This window comes from Eubalaena glacialis, chromosome 10, assembly GCF_028564815.1.
Source record: "Eubalaena glacialis isolate mEubGla1 chromosome 10, mEubGla1.1.hap2.+ XY, whole genome shotgun sequence".
NCBI classification, from domain to species: Eukaryota; Metazoa; Chordata; class Mammalia; order Artiodactyla; family Balaenidae; genus Eubalaena; species Eubalaena glacialis.
The window spans coordinates 60,099,976-60,122,047 of record NC_083725.1 but is presented as its reverse complement, the minus strand read 5'-3'; the positions used below and the strand labels follow the sequence as shown (position 1 = coordinate 60,122,047).

Here is a 22,072-nt window from a genome sequence, read left to right as displayed (position 1 = left end):
TGATTTTTTTTTTTAAATGACATTTTTCAAATTTGTCAAATAACTTAATGCAGATGAACATATTTCTATTTTAAGTTACAGGGGAATCTGTAAGAATGTTAATTTGAAACATGGTTAACCTTTTTTCCTTTGTTGGTTTTGACTGAATTAGATGGATGCCATGAGATGTTAATATTCATACATGTAATAAATAGAATGATGAAGAAACTCCAGTTTGTATCTCTTTATTTCTTAAGTGCCTTTAGAAAGTGACTTCTTTTTCCTATGTCTTTCATCACTCTGTTCTTTAAAACATGAATGAGGCACCTGCTATGAGCCAGGCACTCTCAGATGCAAGATTAATCTTTTCTGCCATCTGTTGGAGGAGATAGGCATATAAAACAATGAAATGCGTTGAGCACTTACTATATGGTAGGCATTCGCAAACTCTTTACATATGTTTCCTCTGATACTTACAAATAATTCTAAATGGTAGATGGTATCCCCAGTTTACAGATGAAATTGAATCATTCACTTACAAAATTGTAGAACAAGGATGAGAACCTGGCTTTGCTTCATTTCATTACATAGTATTTCTGCAGTTTACAAAAATGCCCTAAGATAATAGGCACACCAAACTACCTGGAGGTTGATTAAGGAAGACTTTATAGAGGTGGTGGTATTTGAGTCTTGGAGGATAAATTGAAGTGGAGTCCACATTGGTAGGAGGCAAGGGTATCTATGAAGAATGAGCAGCAAAATTGAAGGCTCGAAAACACTTCATATGTTTTTATATGGTTAAAACCCAGTAATGTTGAATAGAACGAGTCTTCTTGGTCATGCTAAGGAGTTTGTATTACACTGATGACCACAGCAGCCACTAGAACTTTTAAACAGAGGTGATATCCTATCTGCATCTAAGGTTGGCCTTTGTTTTTAAAGAATCAAGTGAATAAAAATTTAAAGAGATTAGCAAATGCTACAGAGAGGTCCAGTGAGAAAACGTGTCCACTGAATTTGAGAGAAACACATGTGATACCCCAACATATGAATATACATGAACAATGTCATGGAAGAAATGCTGGGGTCTGCATCTAAAAATGTAGGCAAAACTTCCTGTTGTGCCTTTTTTGGGGAAGACCATAACTTTTACCAAATGCTTAAAATGCTTAAAAGTATGTCACAATCAAGAGGAAGGCGACATTGAAACCTACAAGTGTACCAAGGGTATTTGGGAAACAAACATTTAAAGACTCATAGGTGGGAACGTGAGAAATAAGCACAATTAAAGAAGTAAAATAAAACCAGCAATGGGAAAAAATTTTTTTTTTCAAATAGGTAGTCAACAAAGTTACGAAATATGGAAAAATTGAGAAGTATCGCCTATTGACTGAAGAACAGTTGAGTATGGGTGAGAGGTGACAAAATAATAAAATCTGCTCATCCATGAAATTTAACTGGAGAGATTTAATTGTAGTTGGACAAATAGAGATGTTAGCACTTACGTTAAAAGGAACTTGTTGGAGAAACAGATTGAAGACAGATGACTGATAGGTCAGTCTCAGAGCTAGAAGGAGATACTATCAATAGCACAAGAGGATTTAGTTGGAATGGCGGAGGGACAGTATTTCTCTGAGATGTTCATAGGTATTTGCAGTTGAAATTGAGAATTCCTAGTTTTTGTTTGATGTAGATGTCGGGTATTGATTTAGAAGTGTCCCCCCAATTTGGCTGTGCATTAGAATCATGGTGAATGCTAAGAAGAGATTGCTTATCTCGAGAGTCTTATTTAGTAGATTCTCATTCAGAGACACCTCTAATATTTAAGAAGCTCCATAGCTTTTTAAACACCAAAACTAATGTTTTATGTCAATTACATCCCAATTTAAAAAAGCTCCATAGTTAATTCTATTATAATAAACAGCCAGATCTGACAACTGACCTAGAAATCAGCAACACCTAATTTTAGCCCCCTAAAAAAACGGAAAAGTAGTAGTCAACACATACTATTAGGAACTAGAACCATTATTCTACACAAGAGAGTATAGCAAAGAAAGCTAACGGAAGCCTCAGGGAAGCTGGAATATTGTCTTGTTTTTTTTTGGCCGCACCGTGCAGCATGTGGATGTTAGTTCCCTGACCAGGGATCGAACTCACGCCCCCTGCAGTGGAAACGCGGAGTCTTAACCACTGGATCGCCAGGGAAGTCCCTGGAATACTGTCTTTTGAAATAAGGGTTGAAGTTTGTGAGAAGAAATAAAAGGAATATTGTATTAAAATCTACAAATTTCATTGTTCATACCCTCTTTACAATGTTCTCGGATTTCAACATAATTTACCTACTTTTAAACTTCCAACTTTTAGGTTCCATTAAATACTACAAAGTAATTTGTTATTCAGCTCAAAATAAAATAAGCTTTGGGGAGAAAAATAAGGACCTAATTATTATATATATTAAAAATTTAATAAATACTGTATGATATCACTATATGTGGAATCTAAAAAATAAAACAAACTAGTGAATATAACAAAAAAGAAAACGACTCACAAATATAGAGAACAAACTAGCAGTTACCAGAGAGTGAAGGGGGAGGGGCAAGATAGGAGTAGGTGATTAAGAGGTACAAACTACTATGTCGAAAATAAATAAGCTACAAGGATATATTGTACAGCACAGGGAATCTAGCCCATATTTTATAACCATAAATGGAATATAGCCCTTAAAAATTGTGAATCACTGTGGTACACCTGAGACTTACATATATTTCCACTACATTTCAATATTAAAAAAAGAAAAAAACTTAAAGATTCTCACAGAATAGTTTAACCTAAAATAGACAATTTTAGATTCTAGTTATATTTTCCTGGCTGTCTTTCTTTACAGCCTATTTAACATCTAACGAATGCTTCAAGAGGTTTATACAAAACATTCAGGAAGATATAAGGAGGCATCTAAGCATGTCTACAAATGGAAAGATTTAGCTGATTGAAGAGGTAATCTGGAGGTAGAAATGGAAAATCAGACTAGTGTCAAGAAAGACCTGAACTTCTACTGTAGGAGTAGGAAGTTTCCTCCTACTCCTATATGGGATCAGCTCTCTGAAATAATGGACACTTTGTTGGGCAGGTGGGGAAGAGCAAGTTAAAGAATAAGAGCAAAAAAGCACCCATGGGGTGCCCCAGTGTGGGATTAGAGGTGAGCACCAAAGGGAAAGAAAGAATGCTTAGGAAGCAAGAGGGTACTCTTTTCTACAGAAAAGAGTAGAGACGGTTACCAAAATCCACTTAATTCTTGTCCTGGAGTTGGTCCTACTCCCTCTTCTAGAACTAGATGGAAAGAGCTGGTTTACAGGGGATCAGAGGAACAACCTGACTTATCACCCCACTTCGGAAAAATTGAGGTAGAGATGGAGGACTAGCCAATTTTACTCATTGTAAGCATAAGCTTCCTACTTAAAAGGGTTTTGAGTCTCTGGAATGCTGAGATGCCCACTTCAGTGTGTTCTGAAACCTGTTTCACTTGAGAAACTTCCTTCATAGTCAGTCCCTCACTTACCTTGAAATCCTGTGCAATCTGGTTTTAACATCTTGCCTATTTCATTAAAATTGCTCTCCTGAATATTATCAATGACTCCTTGCCAAAACCAGTGTGCTTTTCTTAGCCTCTTAATCGCTCTTGGCCCATATACTTCTTCTTCTTTTTTTTTAATTGAATTTTCTTTTTTAAAAATTTTATTTATTTTTGGCTGCGTTGGGTCTTTGTTGCTGCTCACGGGCTTTCTCTAGTTGCAGCGAGTGGGGGCTACTCTTCGTTGCGGTGCACGAGCTTCTCATTGTGGCTTCTCTCATTGCGGAGCACAGGCTCTAGGCGCGTGGGCTTCAGTAGTTGTGGCACACGGGCTCAGTAGTTTTGGCTCATGGGCTCTAGAGCACAGGATCAGTAGTTGTGATGCACGGGCTTAGTTGCTCCGTGGCATGTGGGATCTTCATGGACCAGGGCTCAAACCCGTGTCCCCTGCATTGGCACACAGATTCTTAACAACTGCACCACCAGGGAAGCCCTATACTTCTTAATCTTTTTTTGCTTTATGTGACAGTGCATGTTTTCCTGTGCTTTTATAGTTTTACTTAGGAATTTTTTAAAAATTAAAAAATACCAGAAGTATAGAAAATAAAGTCTCCTTTCATATCTTTCTTTTTCTATAGTAACCACTGAGTTAACAATTTAGTATAGATCTTTACCAAATTTTGAAAAAAAATTCTTTTAAAAAGTAGTTTTTTGAAATCAGATGACACCACGTATGTATTCCTCTGCCTCTTTTTTCATTTACTCTCTTACAACTCTTTCCATTTTGATTAACGCACGTAGATCTGCATTTCTCCCCCTGTGTAATATTTCATCATATGAATATAGCATAATTTATTTAGCCATTCTTTCCCTGATGTATATTCAAGTTCCTAATTATTTACAAAGCGCTGCAATGACTATCCTAGTACATACAGCTGAGCAAGTTATTTTTGAAGATTTTACAACTGAATAGTTGCTGGTTCAAGGTTAATGTGTACTTAGAATTCTGACAGATACTGCCAAATTGTCCTTCATGGGTCACTCCAATTTAGCCTTTCACCAGCAGGATCTTCAGTGCTTTGTTTAGCCAACCTCTTCCAAAACTCATTATCCATAATCTTTTAGTTTTTATCATTGTGATGCACAAACAGCAGTCTTTCTCTATTGTGAATATCCTTTCTTTTGTAATATGCTCTTGGTATTTTTATGTTTTTTGCTCGTTAATTTTTCAATCGACTTACCCTTTTTTTTAAAAAAAATAAATTTATTATTTATTTTTGGCTGCATTGGGTCTTCGTTGTTGTGCATGGGCTTTCTCTAGTTGCGGTGAGTGGGGGCTACTCTTCGTTGAGGCGTGCAGGCTTCTCATTGCGGTGGCTTCTCTTGTTGTGGAGCATGGGCTCTAGGTGCACGGGCTTCAGTAGTTGTGGCATGCAGGCTCAGTAGTTGTGGCTCGCAGGCTCAGTAGTTGTGGCTCGCAGGCTCTAGAGCGCAGGCTCAGTAGTTGTGGCACATGGGCTTAGTTGCTCCACAGCATGTGGGATCTCCCCGGACCAGGGCTTGAACCCATGTCCCCTGCATTGGCAGGTGGATTCTTAACCACTGTGCCACCAGGGAAGCCCCTATCGACTTACTCTTTATCACTGAGTTAAATTGTTAGAAGATAATAAACATTAAGCCTATCTCTGGTCTCAGCTTTATGGTAATGTATCTTGTGGCATAAACATTTAAGTTTATATAGTAAACTTTTTTTCTGTGGGGCTTGTTTTGCTTAAGAAGGCCTTCCTAAGATTTATAAAAGAAATTTTCTGAATTTCCTTCTAACACTTTCTTTAATTCTTCTGAAATTTTTGTATATGGAAATCCTGAAGAGCCCTCATTTCTCTATTTGAAATGCCACCTCTATAATAAACACAAACATAAATAAAAAGGGGGTTATTTCAGGATTTTAGTTTGTTCCACTAATCTATTTGTCCAGTCCTGTTCCAATACTATCATGTTCTAAATACTCTAGCCTTACAGTTCTGATATGTATTTGGGTAAGTCCTCAGTAGTTCTTCTTTTTCAAAAATGGTTTGGTTAATACTGCACATTTATTCTTCCAGATAAATTTTAAAAACATCTTGCCCATCTCCACTAAAAATTACGTTAGAATTTGTACTTGAAATGCAACAAATTTACAGTTTGAAGAGAATCGTTATCTTTACAGTACTGAGCCTACTCATGTAGGGAACACAGGTTATCTTTCCATTTATTTGGATCTTCTGTAACATCCATAAATGAAGTTTTATGATTTTTGTCACATAGGTTTTGTTCATTTTAATAATTTATTTTTAAAATATTTATTTATTTGGCTGCTTCGGGTCTTTAGTTGCGGCACATGGGCTCTTTTGTCATGGTGCATGGCCTTCTTTCTAGTTGTGGCGTGGGCTACAGAGTGCGCGGGCTCAGTAGTTGTGGCACGTGGGCTCTCTAGTTGTGGTGCGCAGGCTCTAGAGTGCACAGGCTTAGTTGCCCCGTGGCATGTGGGATCTTAGTTCCCTGACCAGGGCTCAAACCTGCATCCCCTGCATCGGAAGGTGGATTCTTAACCACTGGACCACCAGGGAAGTCCCCTTGTTCACTTCTTGATTGATAGGTTAATTTCTAGGATATTTTGCCATCATTGCTGCTATTGTGAACAAGATCTTCCTTTACATTTAAAATTTTATTATATCTAGTATATAGGTAATCTTAATTCTGTAGGTTGCTCTGATAGCTTATTTTAATAAACTCTTTATTCTAATATTTAATGGTATTTTACAGTTGTCTTAGATTTTCCAGGCATACAATTATCATTTGTCTTAATTTCTTCCTTTCCAATTTCATACTTTATCTTTATTATACTGTGTCCAAAATTCTCAGAACAATGCTGTATTATAGGAATGATAGCAGATAACCTGGACTATGACATTAGCATGCTGTTTATTTCTGGTTGATACCCTTCATCCAGTTAAGCAAACTTCCTTTTATTACTTGCTTAATATGAATTTTATTTTCTTCTTTTTAAACCAGTAATAGATGCTAATTTTTCAAGTGCTTTTTCAGTATCAATTAAGATCATAGTTTTTCTTCTATCAATTAATGTAGGAAATTTTCATTACTATATTGTCTAATGTTGACCCATCCTGTACTAGTAGGATAAACCCAGCTTGGTTATGACATTATTCTCTAAATGTACTGCTGGCTTCATAGTTTCCTTAGGATTTTTGCATGTATATTCATAAGTGAGACTGAGGTGTAAGTTTTTCTTCACTATCCTTGTTTAGATTCTGTTGGGGTTATGCTACCTTCAAAGTTGGAAAGTACTCCATTTGCCTTCTATGCCTTGTTCCTAGTGACTTTTGTCTGGGATACGTAAGCCATTCTTATTTTTTTTACATTTTTAATTTATTTTTATTTTTGGCTGCGTTGTGTCTTTGTTGCTGTGTGTGGGCTTTCTCTAGTTGCAGTGAGTGGGGGCTACTCTTCGCTGCGGTGCATGAGCTTCTCATTGAGGTGGCTTCTCTTGTGGAGCACGGGCTCTAAGGCGTGCAGGCTTCAGTAGTTGTGGCAGGTGGGCTCAGTAGTTGTGGCTCACAGGCTCTAGAGCGCAGGCTCAGTAGTTGTGGCGCATGGGCTTAGTTGCTCCGCGGCATGTGGGATCTTCCCGGACCAGGGCTCGAACCCGTGTCCCCTGCATTGGCAGGCTGATTCTTAACCACTGCGCCACCAGGGAAGCCCAGGCATTCTTTTATCAGTTTATTAACGTTTTCTAACTCTTGAGCCAATTTTTTTAAATTTATATTTTCCTAAAAAATTGTCCAAGTCAATTTTCAAGATTATTAGTATAAGGTTACACTACATAATTCACTTGTTTTCAAAGTCCCTCATATCTGTAAAGTGTTCCCTTTGCTTCTGATATTGTTTTCTCTCCTCTTCTTCCTCAGATTTGCTGTCTATTTATTGTTCTTTTTGAACATCAGCTACTATTATGATCAATTTTATTTTCTATTTCATTAACTTCTGCTTTTATTTTTAATTCCTTTCAAGTTTATTTTGGGAGATTTTACTTTTTCTGCTTCTCTGTGTTTCTGTTTCCTTTTCTGATCCTTTCAACCAAGTGTGTATCCTTTAAGAGTGTACTGCCTTATTCCCTCAGCCTCAGTGTGTTTATCCATACAACAGAGCAAAAAAGTAATGCCTTTACCATTATTATATAACTGGCTACAAACACTGTATTAATTTGGAGTTCAGTCATAGTGGGTTCCAACTCCCCACCACCTAGTTATGTGATCTTGGCCAAATCTTGATTTCTTCACCTGTAAAAACAGAAATAATAATACAGATTAAGTTTAAGACTACTTGCAAATCATTTAGCATAAAAACTGGCCCATATTAATAACTCAGTAGATGTCTGGTAAGACAATAGGCCTCAGTTGCCCCATTTCCAAAAATGAGAGGATTGGGCTGACTAATCCCAAATTCCTTTCCAACTGAAAAATTTTACTTTTTTTTCTTACTTTTCTTTTGGCCACGCCGAGCAGCATGCAGCATCTTAGTTCCCCGACCAGGGAACAAACCCATGCCCCCTGCAGTGGAAGCGCAGAGTCTTAACCATTGGACCGCCAGCGAAGTCCCTGAAAAATTTTACTTTCAATCTATCAGTTCATCCACCAGACAATCAACCAACCATCAACCCACTCACTCACCCACACAACAGTTAGTAAACCCTACCCTTCAACTAAGTATTCTAGATGTTAGGAATGCCATGATGAATAATGATACGGTTTCTACCTTCCAGAAGGTCAGAGTCCGTGGGGGGTAGGGGTGAGCACCAACTGTTAAATAGGTAATTGTAATACAGTATGATAAGTGGTCTAATAAAGGCTGTGGGAATTCAGAGACTTCGAGGAGTATGCACAGCAAAATCAAAGATCTAGGTTGGAAACCTAATGCAGGGACTTAATACTTACTAGCTGTGTACCCTCAGGCAATTAACTTTGGTGCTATACTTCTCTAACTGTAGAAAGGAACGGTAATACTATCCTGGTAGGTTATGTTAAGGATTAAACAGAAAAACTAATATAAAGCGCTCAGTACAGTGCCAGACTCATCATAAGAACTCAACAAATGGGAGTTATTAATGTTACAAGAGGCCATGGAAGTTAAAGAAAGGCATTTACTGTATTTCAAGAGAGGAAAGGTAGGGTCACGGGAATTTGCCAGCTGTGTTCACTAAACAAAACCTGTGGCAAAAGGATGGGAAAAAACAGGGTAAGAGGAGAATCAAGGTGGGTGATGCCCTTGGAGGGCAGAGAATTCTAATTTCTGTGTTTTCAGCTGCTAGCACAAGACCTGACCGATATATTTGCTATAAATATGAATAGAAGAATACACGTTATGCAATAGGGTTGCAGAAAAAGATCTGGGCCAAACTGTTGAAAGTAAACATGTTACAGTGAAAGGAACCTTGGAGTCAGGAGCTCTGGTGCAGTCTTTTGACTAATGACCTGTGTTTTTATACTGGCTTCACAACTTACCTGCTGTTGGATCTTAGCAAATTACTGATACCTTGAATCTCCTCACCAGTAAAATGGGGATAACACCTACCTTACAAAAATAGTGTGAGAATTAGTACCAAGCGATTATCAAAGAGCCTGGTAGTAGTAACACGCAACAATGATAGCGCTGCAGCTGCTAACTCCTCCGTTAGGTCTTTTGTCCATACTTATGAAATGATTGGGTAAGAATATATTTTCTCCAATGCTCCAACCAGCACTGAAAAATGACACTCGGTTTGCCGAGGATAAAAGGCCCCGCCCGGCCCGAGGCACACACGCAGGTCACCTACGCCGACTGCAGTCCTGGAGTCTCCACGTGCGTCGCCGAGCCACGGCGGGCGCGACCTATGCCAGGCCGTTATAGAGGCGGGGCCTAGACAGGCTGAATGTGAGACCGAGCGGAATTTCACCGAAAACCAGTCCATTCCACCATCTCTAGATGAGAAGCCTTGGGGGGGGGGGGGGGGGGAGGGGGAGAGAGAGCAGGGAAGCCGGAAGTGACGCACGACCTCGAGGAACCGGAAATGACCGCGGCACGCCGGAAGTTTACTCATTTCCAAGGCGACGGCTCCACCACCGCTGCAACCAAGTGGCTGCAGTCGGGACGCTGGAAAGCGACTCGGAGGAGAGGGTACTCGCCGACGGCGGCCGCCGCCACAGCGAATCGCGGGGAGTAGCAACCAAAGACGGCGGCCGCCGCACCAGCCATCGCGTGTGGAGGATAAACGGCCGGCACGGCCATCGCGGCGACCAATCCAGGGAAAGAGTTAGCGAAGGCCAGGGCTTTAGTCGTAGCGAGGACAGGGAAAGAATCCGTGAAGGCAGCGACCACCGCTGTAGGGTACCGACGGGAAGAGCAAGTGAAGACGTCGGCTTCTCCCGCAATGACTCGAGAAGAGTCAGTGAAGACCTGGGCCACCGTCGCAGTGTCTCTCAGGAGAGAGTCAGGGGAGACGGTGGCCACCGTCCCAGCAACTCTTGGGAGAGAGTAAGGGGAGACCGCAGCAGCGACGTGAGTTTAAGTGAAGTCGGAAGCCACCCCACTAGTGACTCCGGGGGAACGGTCAGAGAAGACCGCGGCCTCCGTCTCAGTGGGACTTGGGAGGGAGTCAGGGAGGTCCGGGGTCCCCGAACCAGCGACTCCGGGGAGAGAGGCAGTGACGACCACAGCCGCCGCCTCAGTGGCTCTTGGGAGGACGGAAGTGTGGATGGCGGCCGCAGCCTCAGCAGTTCCTGGGAGGAGGGGGTGAGTGAAGACCGCGGCTACGTGGCCAGCGACTCCTCCGTGGTGAGCGTCAGCGAAGACGCCAGCCGCCGCCGCTTCTGGGAGAGAGAAAGCGAAGACGAAGGTTCCCGCTGCCGGGGCTTCTGGGAGAGAACGACGGAGGACGGCGTCCCCGGGCCTAGCGACGACGAGAAAGACAGCCGCTGCTGCACTGGCTCGTGGGTGACAGCGAGCGAAGACCGCCGCAGCAGCAGGGGCCTGGACTCGACTCCTCCCCGGAGTCCGACGGGTCGCACCATGCCCGGGGTGTCCGGTTCAGGCCCCTCCACCTCCTCCACGGAGACTGCGACCCCTTGTGAGTCAGATTACTTCGCTGGCCCTCGTCTCTGCCACACTCCTTTTCTCACTTCAGCTCACAGGAGCTTCGCCCCTTCTGGCAGTTCCCTTTCTCACCTGTTACTCCTCATTTCCCTTAATTGACCTGTTTTCAGTAGGTCCCAAAGCTGCTCACCTGGCCCCCATCCTTCCTCATTTCAGCTTTACTTCCTTTTTTATTTTAATATCTGCGCGCATTCCTGAGACTTCGTTCCCAGCTGACATCAACTCTTGTTAAAATGTATGGACCCTTTTAAGTTCTTACCGTCTCTGCAGCATTTGACTCTGTGGAGATAATATTAGACTTATCTCATTTTCTTCCTTCCACTCTACTGACTCTATCTATCTATCTATCTATCTATCTATCTATCTATCTATCTATCTATCTATCTACCTATCCTTCCACTCTACTGACTCTATCTATCTATCTATCCATCTATCTATCTACCTACCTACCTATCTACTTATCTACCTGAATTTTCTTCTATCCTCTTCTTAAAACGTTGCTTTTTTCCTTGGATAGTGCCATCATTAGTGCCTTTTTCCTTGTCATGTACTATGGCTTCAACCCTACTGACGACCCCAGAATCTGTTATTCATTCAGTCATCCAGTAAATATTTATTGAGTGCCTATTATGTGCTTTGTCTTAAGGATATGTAAGCAGAGAAGACAGGCACATTCCTTCCTTCTAGTGGGGAAGATGAATACTCAGCAAGTAATTACTGGTGTGATGAATGCTGTAAAGAAGAGTAGAGAGCCATTGGCTCCAGTATAGGGTGAGGTTGGCGATCAGAAAAAGCTGCCTAATACTGAGACACAGCTAACACTGAGAACTCAACTCCAGACCTCTCACTGGAGCTGCAGACTCATATGTACAACTCCTTTCTGCAACTCTTCCATGGGCACCTCAAGATCAACACATTCAAAATATAATTTTGTATTCATATGCCCTCTCTGTCCTTTAGTGTTCGCTGTCTCAGTGGCAGTACACCACTTATGTAACTAAGCCAGACACCTTGGAGTTGTCCCGTTACTTTTCCCTTATTTCACCCACTATATCCATCCAAGTTCAATTCATCCTGTTTCCTTAATACATGTTGAATCTGTCTCCTTTTCTGTTCCTACTGCCATTCACTTGGTTGAGGGTCTCAACCTCTCTGGTGTAGACTACTGTAGATATCTTCCTACATGGTCTCCCTGAGTCTCTACTCTTGCCCTTTGCTCAATGAATCCGCCTCACTGCAGCCAGCCATATAAACTCAGCATTACAAATCCGATCATTCTTATTCTTCTGCTTAAAATCCCTCAATGACTCCCCACTCTCTGCTCAAGTTCAACAAGTTCCAGCACAGCCTGCCTCTTGTCTAATTCTAGCCTCTTTTCCTTCCACTTTATGCTTCAACAATAGGGTGGGTATTTTTATAGTTTCTTGACCTGTCCAGGATGCCTTTCCCCGCATCCATTTCACCTGGCAAATTACTGCTAATCCTTGAAGATTCATCTTAGGTGTTACCTTCTCTAGAAATCTTTTTCTGCTCTCCTTCCCTCCTACCCTAGCTGAGTTAGAAGTCTTCTGTGCTTTCATAACTTCTTATGAATATTTCTGTCATTGCTCTTACTACATTATTTTGTAATTTGTGTTTGTATATCTCTGTGAGTTCCTTGAGGATAGAGACCATGTCTTCTTTATCTTTTTATCCTTATGGTAGATACCAGATTAATGTTGAGTGGATGGATGGGTGGATGAATGAATAAATTGGAACGGAATGTGGTGAGAAAAAAGGCTGTCAAATTAGATGGAGCCAAATTATGGGAGGGCATAGACTGTCATACTGAGGGTTTGGATTTGGTTCTCTAGACTAGCAGTGGATAACCAGAAGCAGTTCAGAGTGGCGGAATGAAGTGATCAGAATAGTGTCCTTGTATACGATGGATTAGAGCGTCCCTGTATAAAATGTAGTAGAGTGGGTAGAACATCATTTGTAGATCTTGCAGTACTAGTTTAAAGGAGAATAATGGAAGTCCCTGGAGGTCCAGTGGTTAAGACTCCGTGCTTCCACTGCATGGGGCATGTGTTTGATCCCTGGTCGGGGAACTAAGACCTCACATGCCTTACAGCATGGCCAAAATGTAAAAAAAACAAACATAAAGGAGAGTAATGAAGGTCTGACCTAGGGGATTAACATCATTAAACATTTACCAAGTGGTTTGGTTTTCTCGGGGTGCTTCCTTACTCTCTTTCCCGTATGCATAGATCTTAATTGTTCTTCAAAGACTTGCTCGAGTGTTTCCTCCTCCTCCTTTATTTTACCTGTAATCTCTTAGGATGTTACTGTCAGGTTTTCGATTTCATTGAATTTATCCCAATAGATTTTAAAGTGTCAGTGGAAAGAAAATGTCTTAAATCCATGTCTATTCATTGTGTTATCGTAGTGCCTGGCATATGGTACATGCTCAGAAAGGACTTTTGAGTAAAATGCATAGCATTTTGCTAAGGGTTGGTGTAAGATATGATTTCAGCCATCAAGAAATTAACATGCTAATTGTGGAGAGAGGACATATACATAGATAAATAGTAATACAAGGCTGCATAGATTATCTGCCAGAGGTGTTGGTGAGTTCTTTTCAAAACAATTTGAGGTCAGGAATTGTGCCTGTTTGTTTGGTTTAGGAAATGCTTTGAACTATTTACTTCTTCCTTCTCCAACAACTGTCTGTTCGTGCTTAGATACTTTTATTACTTCTGGTTCATAATGCACATTAAAATATTTCATGGTACAGTAAGGCTGACAATCCAGTCTTGATGTTTGGAACATTATATTATAAAATATAAGACGCTAGAATATACGAAGTAAAAATTGTGACCTGCCATTCCTTTCTTAGTGTAGGACATATGAGAAAGATATGAAAAATATTAGTAAAATATATCTGCCTATGTGAGATAAGGTTCTGGTAAAGTCTTTTTCACTGGAGAGTAGGCCTTTGTTACAGAGAATAGCTGGGCAGATTTCAAAATGGTTACCTCTTTCCTCCTTTACCAAAGACACGAGGTGATTTTTCTTGGTTTTTCACAATGATAACCTGGTGGAGTTTTGAAGGTAAAATCTATGAAAATGAGGAGACCTCCTCTAAGACTATGGCCCCGAGGAGTTTCTCACTGTTAGGCTACTACATACCCAGCCCCCAACAACTTGTCAAAATTACTATTTAAGTGCTTTTAGAAGCTTATGGTTCTAGTGGCTTCTGCTCCAGGTAAGCTGAACTTGACCGTGTTTCTCTGTATTTGCCTGTCTCTCCAAATTCAGGGTGGCCGTTTGTCCTGAGACCTCAGTTCTTTGATGAGTGCAAGAAGTTGTTGACTTTCAGTTTGTTCTGCTTTTTTCCTGTATGGATGGGGGTGAAACATCCGTGCTCTTTACATATTAGAGCTGAAATTGAAGTCAGATTAAGATGTTAATCACAAACATCTTTGTAGTAAATTATTTGGAAAGCCAAAGTGATTTTGTACTTTCAGTTCGATCGTTGCTTTAGTCTTTTTTTAGTTTTGTAATATATTTTAAGCAATTTTGTTTTTCAGTAGGTGCCAGGAAGAAAGTGCATTTTGGTAGTATACATGATGCAGTACGCGCTGGAGATGTAAAGCAGCTTTCAGAAATAGTAGAACGTGGTGCCAGCATTAATGAAGTTGACGTTCTCCATAAATTTACCCCTTTACATTGGGCAGCACATTCTGGCAGTTTGGAGGTAAGAAACTATATAAATTATTAAACTGAGGTAAGTTTAGCGCTGTTGACAGTATTGTAAATTTAGCAAACAGGACTGAGGCCTTATGCTAGGCGCTGAAAATATTTTTCTTTTATTTTTTTTTTAAAATTTATTTTATTGAAGTATAGTTGATTTACAATGTTGTGTTAATTTCTGCTGTGCAGCAGAGTGATTCAGTTATACATTTACATACAAATATTTTTCTTTTCAGTTCAGTCTAACATTTGGGTGTTCTGGTTACCTTTGTAATAAGTTATCCTAAAACTTGGTGGTATAAAATAACCATTTATTTATGCTCAGGAGTGAACCAGGAATTTGGATTTCAGGGACAGCTTGTCTCTACTCCATGATGTTTGGGGCTCCACCTAGAAGATTTAAAAGCCAGGGCTGGAATCTTCTGAAGGCTTGTTCACGCAGACATCTGGTAGTAGATGCTGGCTGTAGGCTGGGCCCCTTGATCCCTCTCCACGGGGGTCTTTTTGTGAGGTCCCCACACGTGGGTTAGTCTGTGCTTCCTCACAGGGTGGCGGCTGGGTTCCTAAGGCAAGCATAGAGGGTAACTTGCAGAGGATAACGTAATGTATACCTGGCTCTATCAAATCCTAATATTTTTGCTGTAGTTGCTTCAGATGTTTGGAAAAGAAATGGAGTATCACAGATACATTTGAAGTCCCTGAGCACCCCTCCCAGGTGTCATTTCTCTCCTTCCAACTCCAGAGATAACTATTACCCTGAATTTGGTGTTTATTATTACCATATATGTTTTATGCTGTTATTACATGTGATTATATCACTATTTTAAAGGACATGTTTTATATAAATGTCATCATATTATTTGTATCATTCTGCAGCTTGCTTTTTTAGTTCAACAATGTGTTTTTGAATTTTAATGACGTGGTTACATATATGTACTCTAGTTCATTCCTTTCAGCCATGTTGTAATAGTCTATTCTTAGATGAATATCATAATTTATTGATTTTTTGATTGATGGATATTTCATTGGTTTCAATTTTTCACTAGTGCAAGCAGTGCTTAGTGAATATTTTTATGTACAACTTCTTTTTTTTATTAATTTATTTTATTGAAGTATAGTTGATTTACAGTGTTGTCTTAATTTCCGCTGTACGGCAAAGTGATTCAGTTATACGTATGTATATACATTCTTTTTCATATTCTTTTCCATTATAGTGTATCACAGGATATTGAATATAGTTCCCTGTGCTGTACAGTAGGACCTTGTTGTTTATCCATTCTGTATATAATAGCTTGCATCTGCTAATCCCAAACTCCCAATCCACCCCTCTCCCACCCCCCGCCCCCTTGGCAACCACAAGTCTGTTCTCTATGTCTGTGAGTCTGTTTCTGTTTCATAGATAAGTTCATTTGTATGCACAACTTCTTATTCTTGGGCTGTGTGCAAAGCCAACTGGAATTTTTCTCATGATTCATGGTTGTGTGTGGTGAGCTTATTTTAGCTATTACATTTCCCCAGTCTGTAGGCTGCAGTAGGTCTATTCACTATGCAACTCTCTTTTTTCCCTGCCACACAAACAGAGTCTGCTTTCCATGAATATGGCTTCTCTGTGTGATTTCTTTGTTTGGGCTTTTCTGCTTTTTGGAACCAAATCTGGTCCAAAGAATCTCTCTCCACCAGTTTGTGTGCCCCACTTGAACTGTAGGGGTTTTTGCTTTGGCCTTTTAGTGGCTTCCTCTCACCTGGGAGAAATGTGCCTTGACGGGTCTTTCTGTGCTTGCAGCCCTGCGTGGGGATTTTCTCTGCTGTTTCCTCCTACATCCCTGTTTAATCTATACTTTGGCAGCTTTCCCATCTGTTTTGTGGTTTCAGATATCTCCTAGCTTCATCAAAGATGGGGTTTTCTTGCTCTTTTTTTATTTTTTAAATGATTTTGAAGAGAGGAGGAAATACTGATTTTACTCTGCCATATTTCAAATAGGATAGGACTTGTTGCTATACCATTTATTTCATCTCTTTCCTGGGATCTTTTCAGCTTCTCTGATTAACCTACCCTGCCTTCTCTAAAATTAGTGGTTTTCTTTATGCTCTTGCCAATGGGTGTCTCTCTTCAACTTTACACTCTCTCTCCAGGCCATTTTTAGACTTCCTTGGCTTAATCACTTCTACATAATAATTCATTGATTCACTTTCTCTCCAGAATTTGAATTCTGGTTTCTGCATCCGGCGCTTATCAACAGCTCATGCATATCTGACTGGCATCTTAAATTTAGTTGGTCTAAAACTAAACTGTTATTCTTTTCCCTCCCTTTCTTAGTTTTCCAGGCTAATGTCATTTGCATCACATTGAGTTGTCTCAGGATTTTACAGAAGCAAAACACAGTATCAGCATTTGTCTAGGTCAAGTGCTTCATGATGCACATTGATGTAGTGAGAACTGATCCCTAAGTCAGTTGATTCTGTTCCGTTTTTGTCTCTCAAATTTGTCCTTTCCACCTTCATAGCCACTGCCTTAGAGCTACTTGATTTCCTTCTTTCCTGTCTTGTCTACTTCTAGTTCATAACTGGCATACAAAATTATTGCTCTAAAACAAAAATCTACTATTACTTAAAACCTTCCTTAAGTCCCTGTAGTGACTCTCTATACCCTGTAGGATAAAGTTTAAGCTATTTAATACGGTAGAATTGCCTCTCCAACCTCATCTCCCATCAGACTTGTTTTATGCTGCAGTACTGGTGACTACTGTCATTTCCCAAACTAGTCCACTGTTTCATATTATCGTAGACTGTGTACATGCCGTTTCATCTGCCTGGTCTCACCTCTTCCCAGTGGTTAGCTTGTTGAAATCCAGGTCAGGTAGCACCCACTTGGCAGGGCCTTCTGTGTTTCCCCGCTCAGTATCCTCCAACTAGCAACTTTTCCCTAAATTTTATACACATTTTAAAAATTGTATTTATCACATTGAATTGCATTCTCTGTTAGATATTTTTTAATATTTTTTATTTTTTTAAAGGAACTCCGTTATTTATTTATTTTTGGCTATGTTGGGTCTTCGTTTCTGTGCGAGGGCTTTCTCTACTTGCGGCAAGCAGGGGCCACTCTTCATCGCGGTGCGCGGACCCCCCACTATCGCGGCCTCTCCTGTTGCAGAGCACAGACTCCAGACGCGCAGGCCTGGAGTAGTGGCTCACGGGCCTAGTTGCTCCGCGGCATGTGGGATCCTCCCAGACCAGGGCTCGAACCCGTGTCCCCTGCATTGGCAGGCAGATTCTCAACCACTGCGCCACCAGGGAAGCCCTTTAATATTTTTTTTAAAAAATATTTATTTATTTATTTATTTTTTATTTGGCTGTGCCGGGTCTTAGTTGCGGCATGTGGGATATAGTTCCCTGTCCAGGGATCGAACCCGGGCCGCCTGAATTGGGAGCACGGAGTCTTAACCACTGGACCACCAGGGAAGTCCCTGTCTGTTAGATTTTGAGCTCTTTGAAGGTACCATTTGGGTTTTATTTATCTTTTTTTCCACAGCATCTAGCATAGTGTCTGGCATTTGGAGTCACATTGCGGGTTCCCAATAAATGTTTGTTGTATTGATGAATTTGTTGAATTAAATTTATATTTTTACTGTCTAGCATAGTGCATAGCAGCTGTTCAAGAAATGTTTGTTAAATTTTAACAAAAATAAATCTAAATCAAAAGGTTTTGGCGCCTTTCTACTTTCCCATTTGATGATCATCTCCTAATTCTCTACTTGAGTACTGCATTAATACCTTTACATTTTGTTATCCTTTCTGAAATTTCTTAAGACTCATGGTACTTAGGTTGGTAGTATAAAATCACTAAATTAACAGCTGGTGAAAACTGTGCTTTGTTAGACTTCATTTTTTTTCTCCTGTCAGATGAAATCAGCTTTTGAGCCCCTGTAGGAAACTTTTATTTCAGATATACTTTGCACCTTCAGAATTTTCTTTTTTTAAAAAAATTTCTGTCTCTTTATTTTCTATTTGATGAATCATTGTCATCATATTTTTGTTTAATTCATTAAACATAAATTTTTAAAAATTAATTTATTTATTTGGCTGCATTGGGTCTTCATTGCCGCGTGCGGGCTTTCTCTAGTTGCAGCGAGCGGGGGCTACTCTTCATTGCAGTGTGCAGGCTTCTCATTGAGGTGACTTCTCTTGTTGCGGAGCCCAGGCTCTAGGTGTGCGGGCTTCAGTAGTTGTGGCACGTGGGCTCAGTAGTTGTGGCGCACAGGCTTAGTTGCTCCACGGCATGTGAGATCTTCCCGGACCAGGGCTCCAACCGGTGCCCCCTGCATTGGCAGGGGGGTTTTTAACCACTGTGCTAACAGGGAAGTCCCAACATAAATTCTTTAAAAAATAATCTCTTTTAGTTCTCTAAAGCTATATGTAATAGCTGCTTTGAAGTCTTTCTTATTTATTTATTTATTTATTTATGGCTGTGTTGGGTCTTCATTTCTGTGTGAGGGCTTTCTCCAGTTGTGGCAAGCGGGGGCCACTCTTCATCGCGGTGCGCGGGCCTCTCACTATCGCGGCCTCTCTTGTTGCGGAGCACAGGCTCCAGACGCGCAGGCTCAGTAATTGTGGCTCACGGGCCCAGCTGCTCCGCGGCATGTGGGATCTTCCCAGACCAGGGCTTGAACCCGTGTCCCTTGCATTGGCAGGCAGATTCTCAACCACTGCGCCACCAGGGAAACCCCTGCTTTGAAGTCTTTCTGAGTTGAGCATCTGGGCCCTCTCAGAGATGGTTTTTTTTTCTTTTTTTTTTTTTTTTTGTCCATACCTCATGGCATGTGGGATCTTAGTTCCCTGACCAGGGATGGAACCTGTGCCCCCTGCATTGGAATTGCGGAGTCTTAACCACTGGACCGCCAGGGAAGTACCTCAGAGATGGTTTCTATCGATTCCTTTTTTTTCCTGTGTATGTGTTATACATTCTTGTTTTCTTTGTATGCCTCATAATTTTTTAGTTTGGACATTTTGAAAACTGGACATTTAATTTTTATTTTTTGCAGTGCTTAGTATTTATTAGGTGCCTTGAGTTTTGGTATGTATTGACAAAGTATATTGTCTATTCCTCACAGTAACTTTGATATTAGAATTCTTTTCTAAAAAAATTTTATTGAAGTATAGTTGATCTACAATGTTGTGTTAATTTCTGCTGTACAGCGAAGTGACTCAGTTATACATATATATATATCCTTTTTATTTAATATTTATTTATTTATTTATTCTAGGCTGCGTTGGGTCTTCGTTGCTGCACACGGGCTTTCTCTAGTTGTGGCGAGTAGGGGCTGTTCTTCGTTGCGGTGCGCGGGCTTCTCGTTGCGGTGGCTTCTCTTGTTGCGGAGCATGGGCTCTAGGCATGGGGGCTTCAGTAGTTGTGGCACAGGGGCTTAGTTGCTCCACAGCATGTGGGATCTTCCCAGACTAGGGATCGAACCCTTGCCCCCTGCAGTGGAAGCGTGGCGTCCTAACCACTGGACTGCCAGGGAATTCCCCTCTTGTTTTTATTTTTAAGCCTGGCTTCATAGGGGTCACCCCTGGGTCAGCCTAGCTTAGTGATCAGCCAGTGATTAATCAGAGGTTGTGCCTAAATACCTTGAGCCAGTAAGGAGTCCATCTTTTGCTGATAGATCTATGTATGGTTTGGGGAATGTTTTCAAAGTCCAAGCAGTTTACAAGTCAGCCTGGCTTTATTTTTTTTTTTTTCCCTGTGTTTTCAAGGCCTTATGTCTAGCCAAGAATGTCTAGCCAACTTGGGATCTCTTCAGTCTTTCCTGAGTATGAGTGACTTTGTATATGTACACAACTTTTTAGATCACAAGGGATAAGTGGAATCTTAGCAAGGCCCACTTTGGCTGTCTCATTTCTTGTATTTTTCTGTTAATTTTCTAGGTGGTTTTTAGTTTTGTTGTTTGCCCCAACAAGTATCATGACTTCAAGCTAGCTCTGATGTTGGCTTTCCTAAATTGTTGCCACTGAGGATTAGAATTGTTTTTGAAAATGTGCCTGGGCATGGATTTTTCAGTCCCTCCAGCAGGGCAGTGGAGCTGTCCACCTGGGTAGAACTTATGCATCATGATGCTGGGGGTAAGGATCCTTGTAGTCCCAGGCTACTATGCCACGGGTTCTCCCTGTTCTAACTGAGAATCAGTAGATTTTTCTTGAATAAATGCTTCTCATTTTGTTGTATGCCTTCCAGAGTCTTTAAATGGTTTTTTTTGGCCGCACCACGTAGCATGTGTGATCTTAGTTCCCCAACCAGGGATCAAACCCGTGCCCCCTGCAGTGGAAGCTCGGAGGCCTAACCACTGGATCATCAAGGAATTCCCTAAATGGTTGTTTTTGACAACTTTGTCTAGCTTTGTCATTGCTTCTTGGGGAGGATTTACCAAGCTCCTCACTTAGCCATTTCTGAAGTCCTGCTGATTGGTCAGTTGATTTTTGACAAAGATGCAAAGGCAATCTAATGGAGAACAGATAGTATTTTTATTAAATGGTGCTGGCACAGTTGGACAGTCATACGTAAGAAAGTGAGCCTCAACTCATACTTGGTACCATATGTAAAAATGTACTGAAAGCGATAATAAACAAATGTAAAACTTAACCTTATAGAACTTCTAGAAGAAAACATAGGAGAAAATCTTTGCAAATCATAAATATGACTAAGAACTTGTAGCCAGAATATATGAGACTCTCACAATTCAATAGTAAGAAAACAGCCCAATTAAAAATGGGCAAATGACTTCAATAGACACTTTCTCAAAGAGGACATGTGGATGGTAATGAGCACATGAAAAAAGTGTTCAACATCATTAGCCATTAGGGAAATGCAAATTAAAACCACAATTAGGTGTCACTACACACCTATTAGTATGGCAAAACAAAAACAAAAACATAACCCAGAGAAATGATAATAGCAAATATTGACAAGGATATGGAGCGACTAGAACTCTCATACACTGCTGGTAGAAATGTAAAATGGTACAGTCACTTTGGAAAACAGTTTGGCAGTTTCTTACAAAGTTAAACAACATATACTTACCTGTGTCCCAGAAATCTCACTTCTGCATATTTACCCCGGAGAGATAAATAACTTGTACATGAATGTTTACAGTGGTTTTATTCTCCAGTACCTGTACAGTGTTAGCATATAGTTGGTTCTCCATAAATATTTGTTGAGTAAATGAATGACTTACTGTGATTATTAGTGAGGTTCACCTCCACCCTCCCCATATTTTATTGGCCATTAATCTCCATGACAGGCAAATGATACCTAAATGATTAGCCTTTTCAAAAAATGATATCACAATGATCGATGTGACAGTGTATCCCAATGATACAATCAATTCTTTTATAAAGAAAGAAACTTCTTTAAGGTAGAATCTACAAACTTGAACATGTAAAGACAGTAACACTATATGTGGCACAGACCTCTAGTACTGAACTATATTGAGACTTAAGTTAATTTTAAAAAATCTTAAATGAAGATGTATTTTACTCCCCCACTTTGTTTAATATGCCACTTATTTTCTTAGAAAGTATCATCAGAATTACAGTGTCTTCTCTGATACA

At 40.5% G+C, this 22,072-nt stretch overlaps 1 protein-coding gene and 1 long non-coding RNA gene across 2 annotated transcripts in view; one reads left to right on the top strand and one right to left on the bottom strand.

The window, feature by feature from the left end:
- Window positions 1-7,798: 7,798 nt before the first annotated feature.
- LOC133099382 (uncharacterized) lies at window positions 7,799-9,573 on the bottom strand. The gene is made up of 3 exons (XR_009702324.1): window positions 9,179-9,573; window positions 8,089-8,205; window positions 7,799-7,887 (listed from the first exon to the last, which is right to left on the bottom strand). It is a non-coding gene; the product is annotated as an uncharacterized LOC133099382 (long non-coding RNA).
- Window positions 9,574-9,637: 64 nt separating this feature from the next.
- Window positions 9,638-22,072, top strand: part of ANKRD42 (ankyrin repeat domain 42) — a gene marked incomplete at its 5' end in the record, with an annotated part of 54,718 nt that continues 42,283 nt past the window's right edge. Inside the window, 2 exons of the mRNA XM_061203709.1 lie at window positions 9,638-10,709; window positions 14,311-14,474. Coding sequence (XP_061059692.1) covers window positions 9,638-10,709; window positions 14,311-14,474 — 1,236 coding nt within the window. The remainder of the gene's footprint in view (window positions 10,710-14,310; window positions 14,475-22,072) is intronic.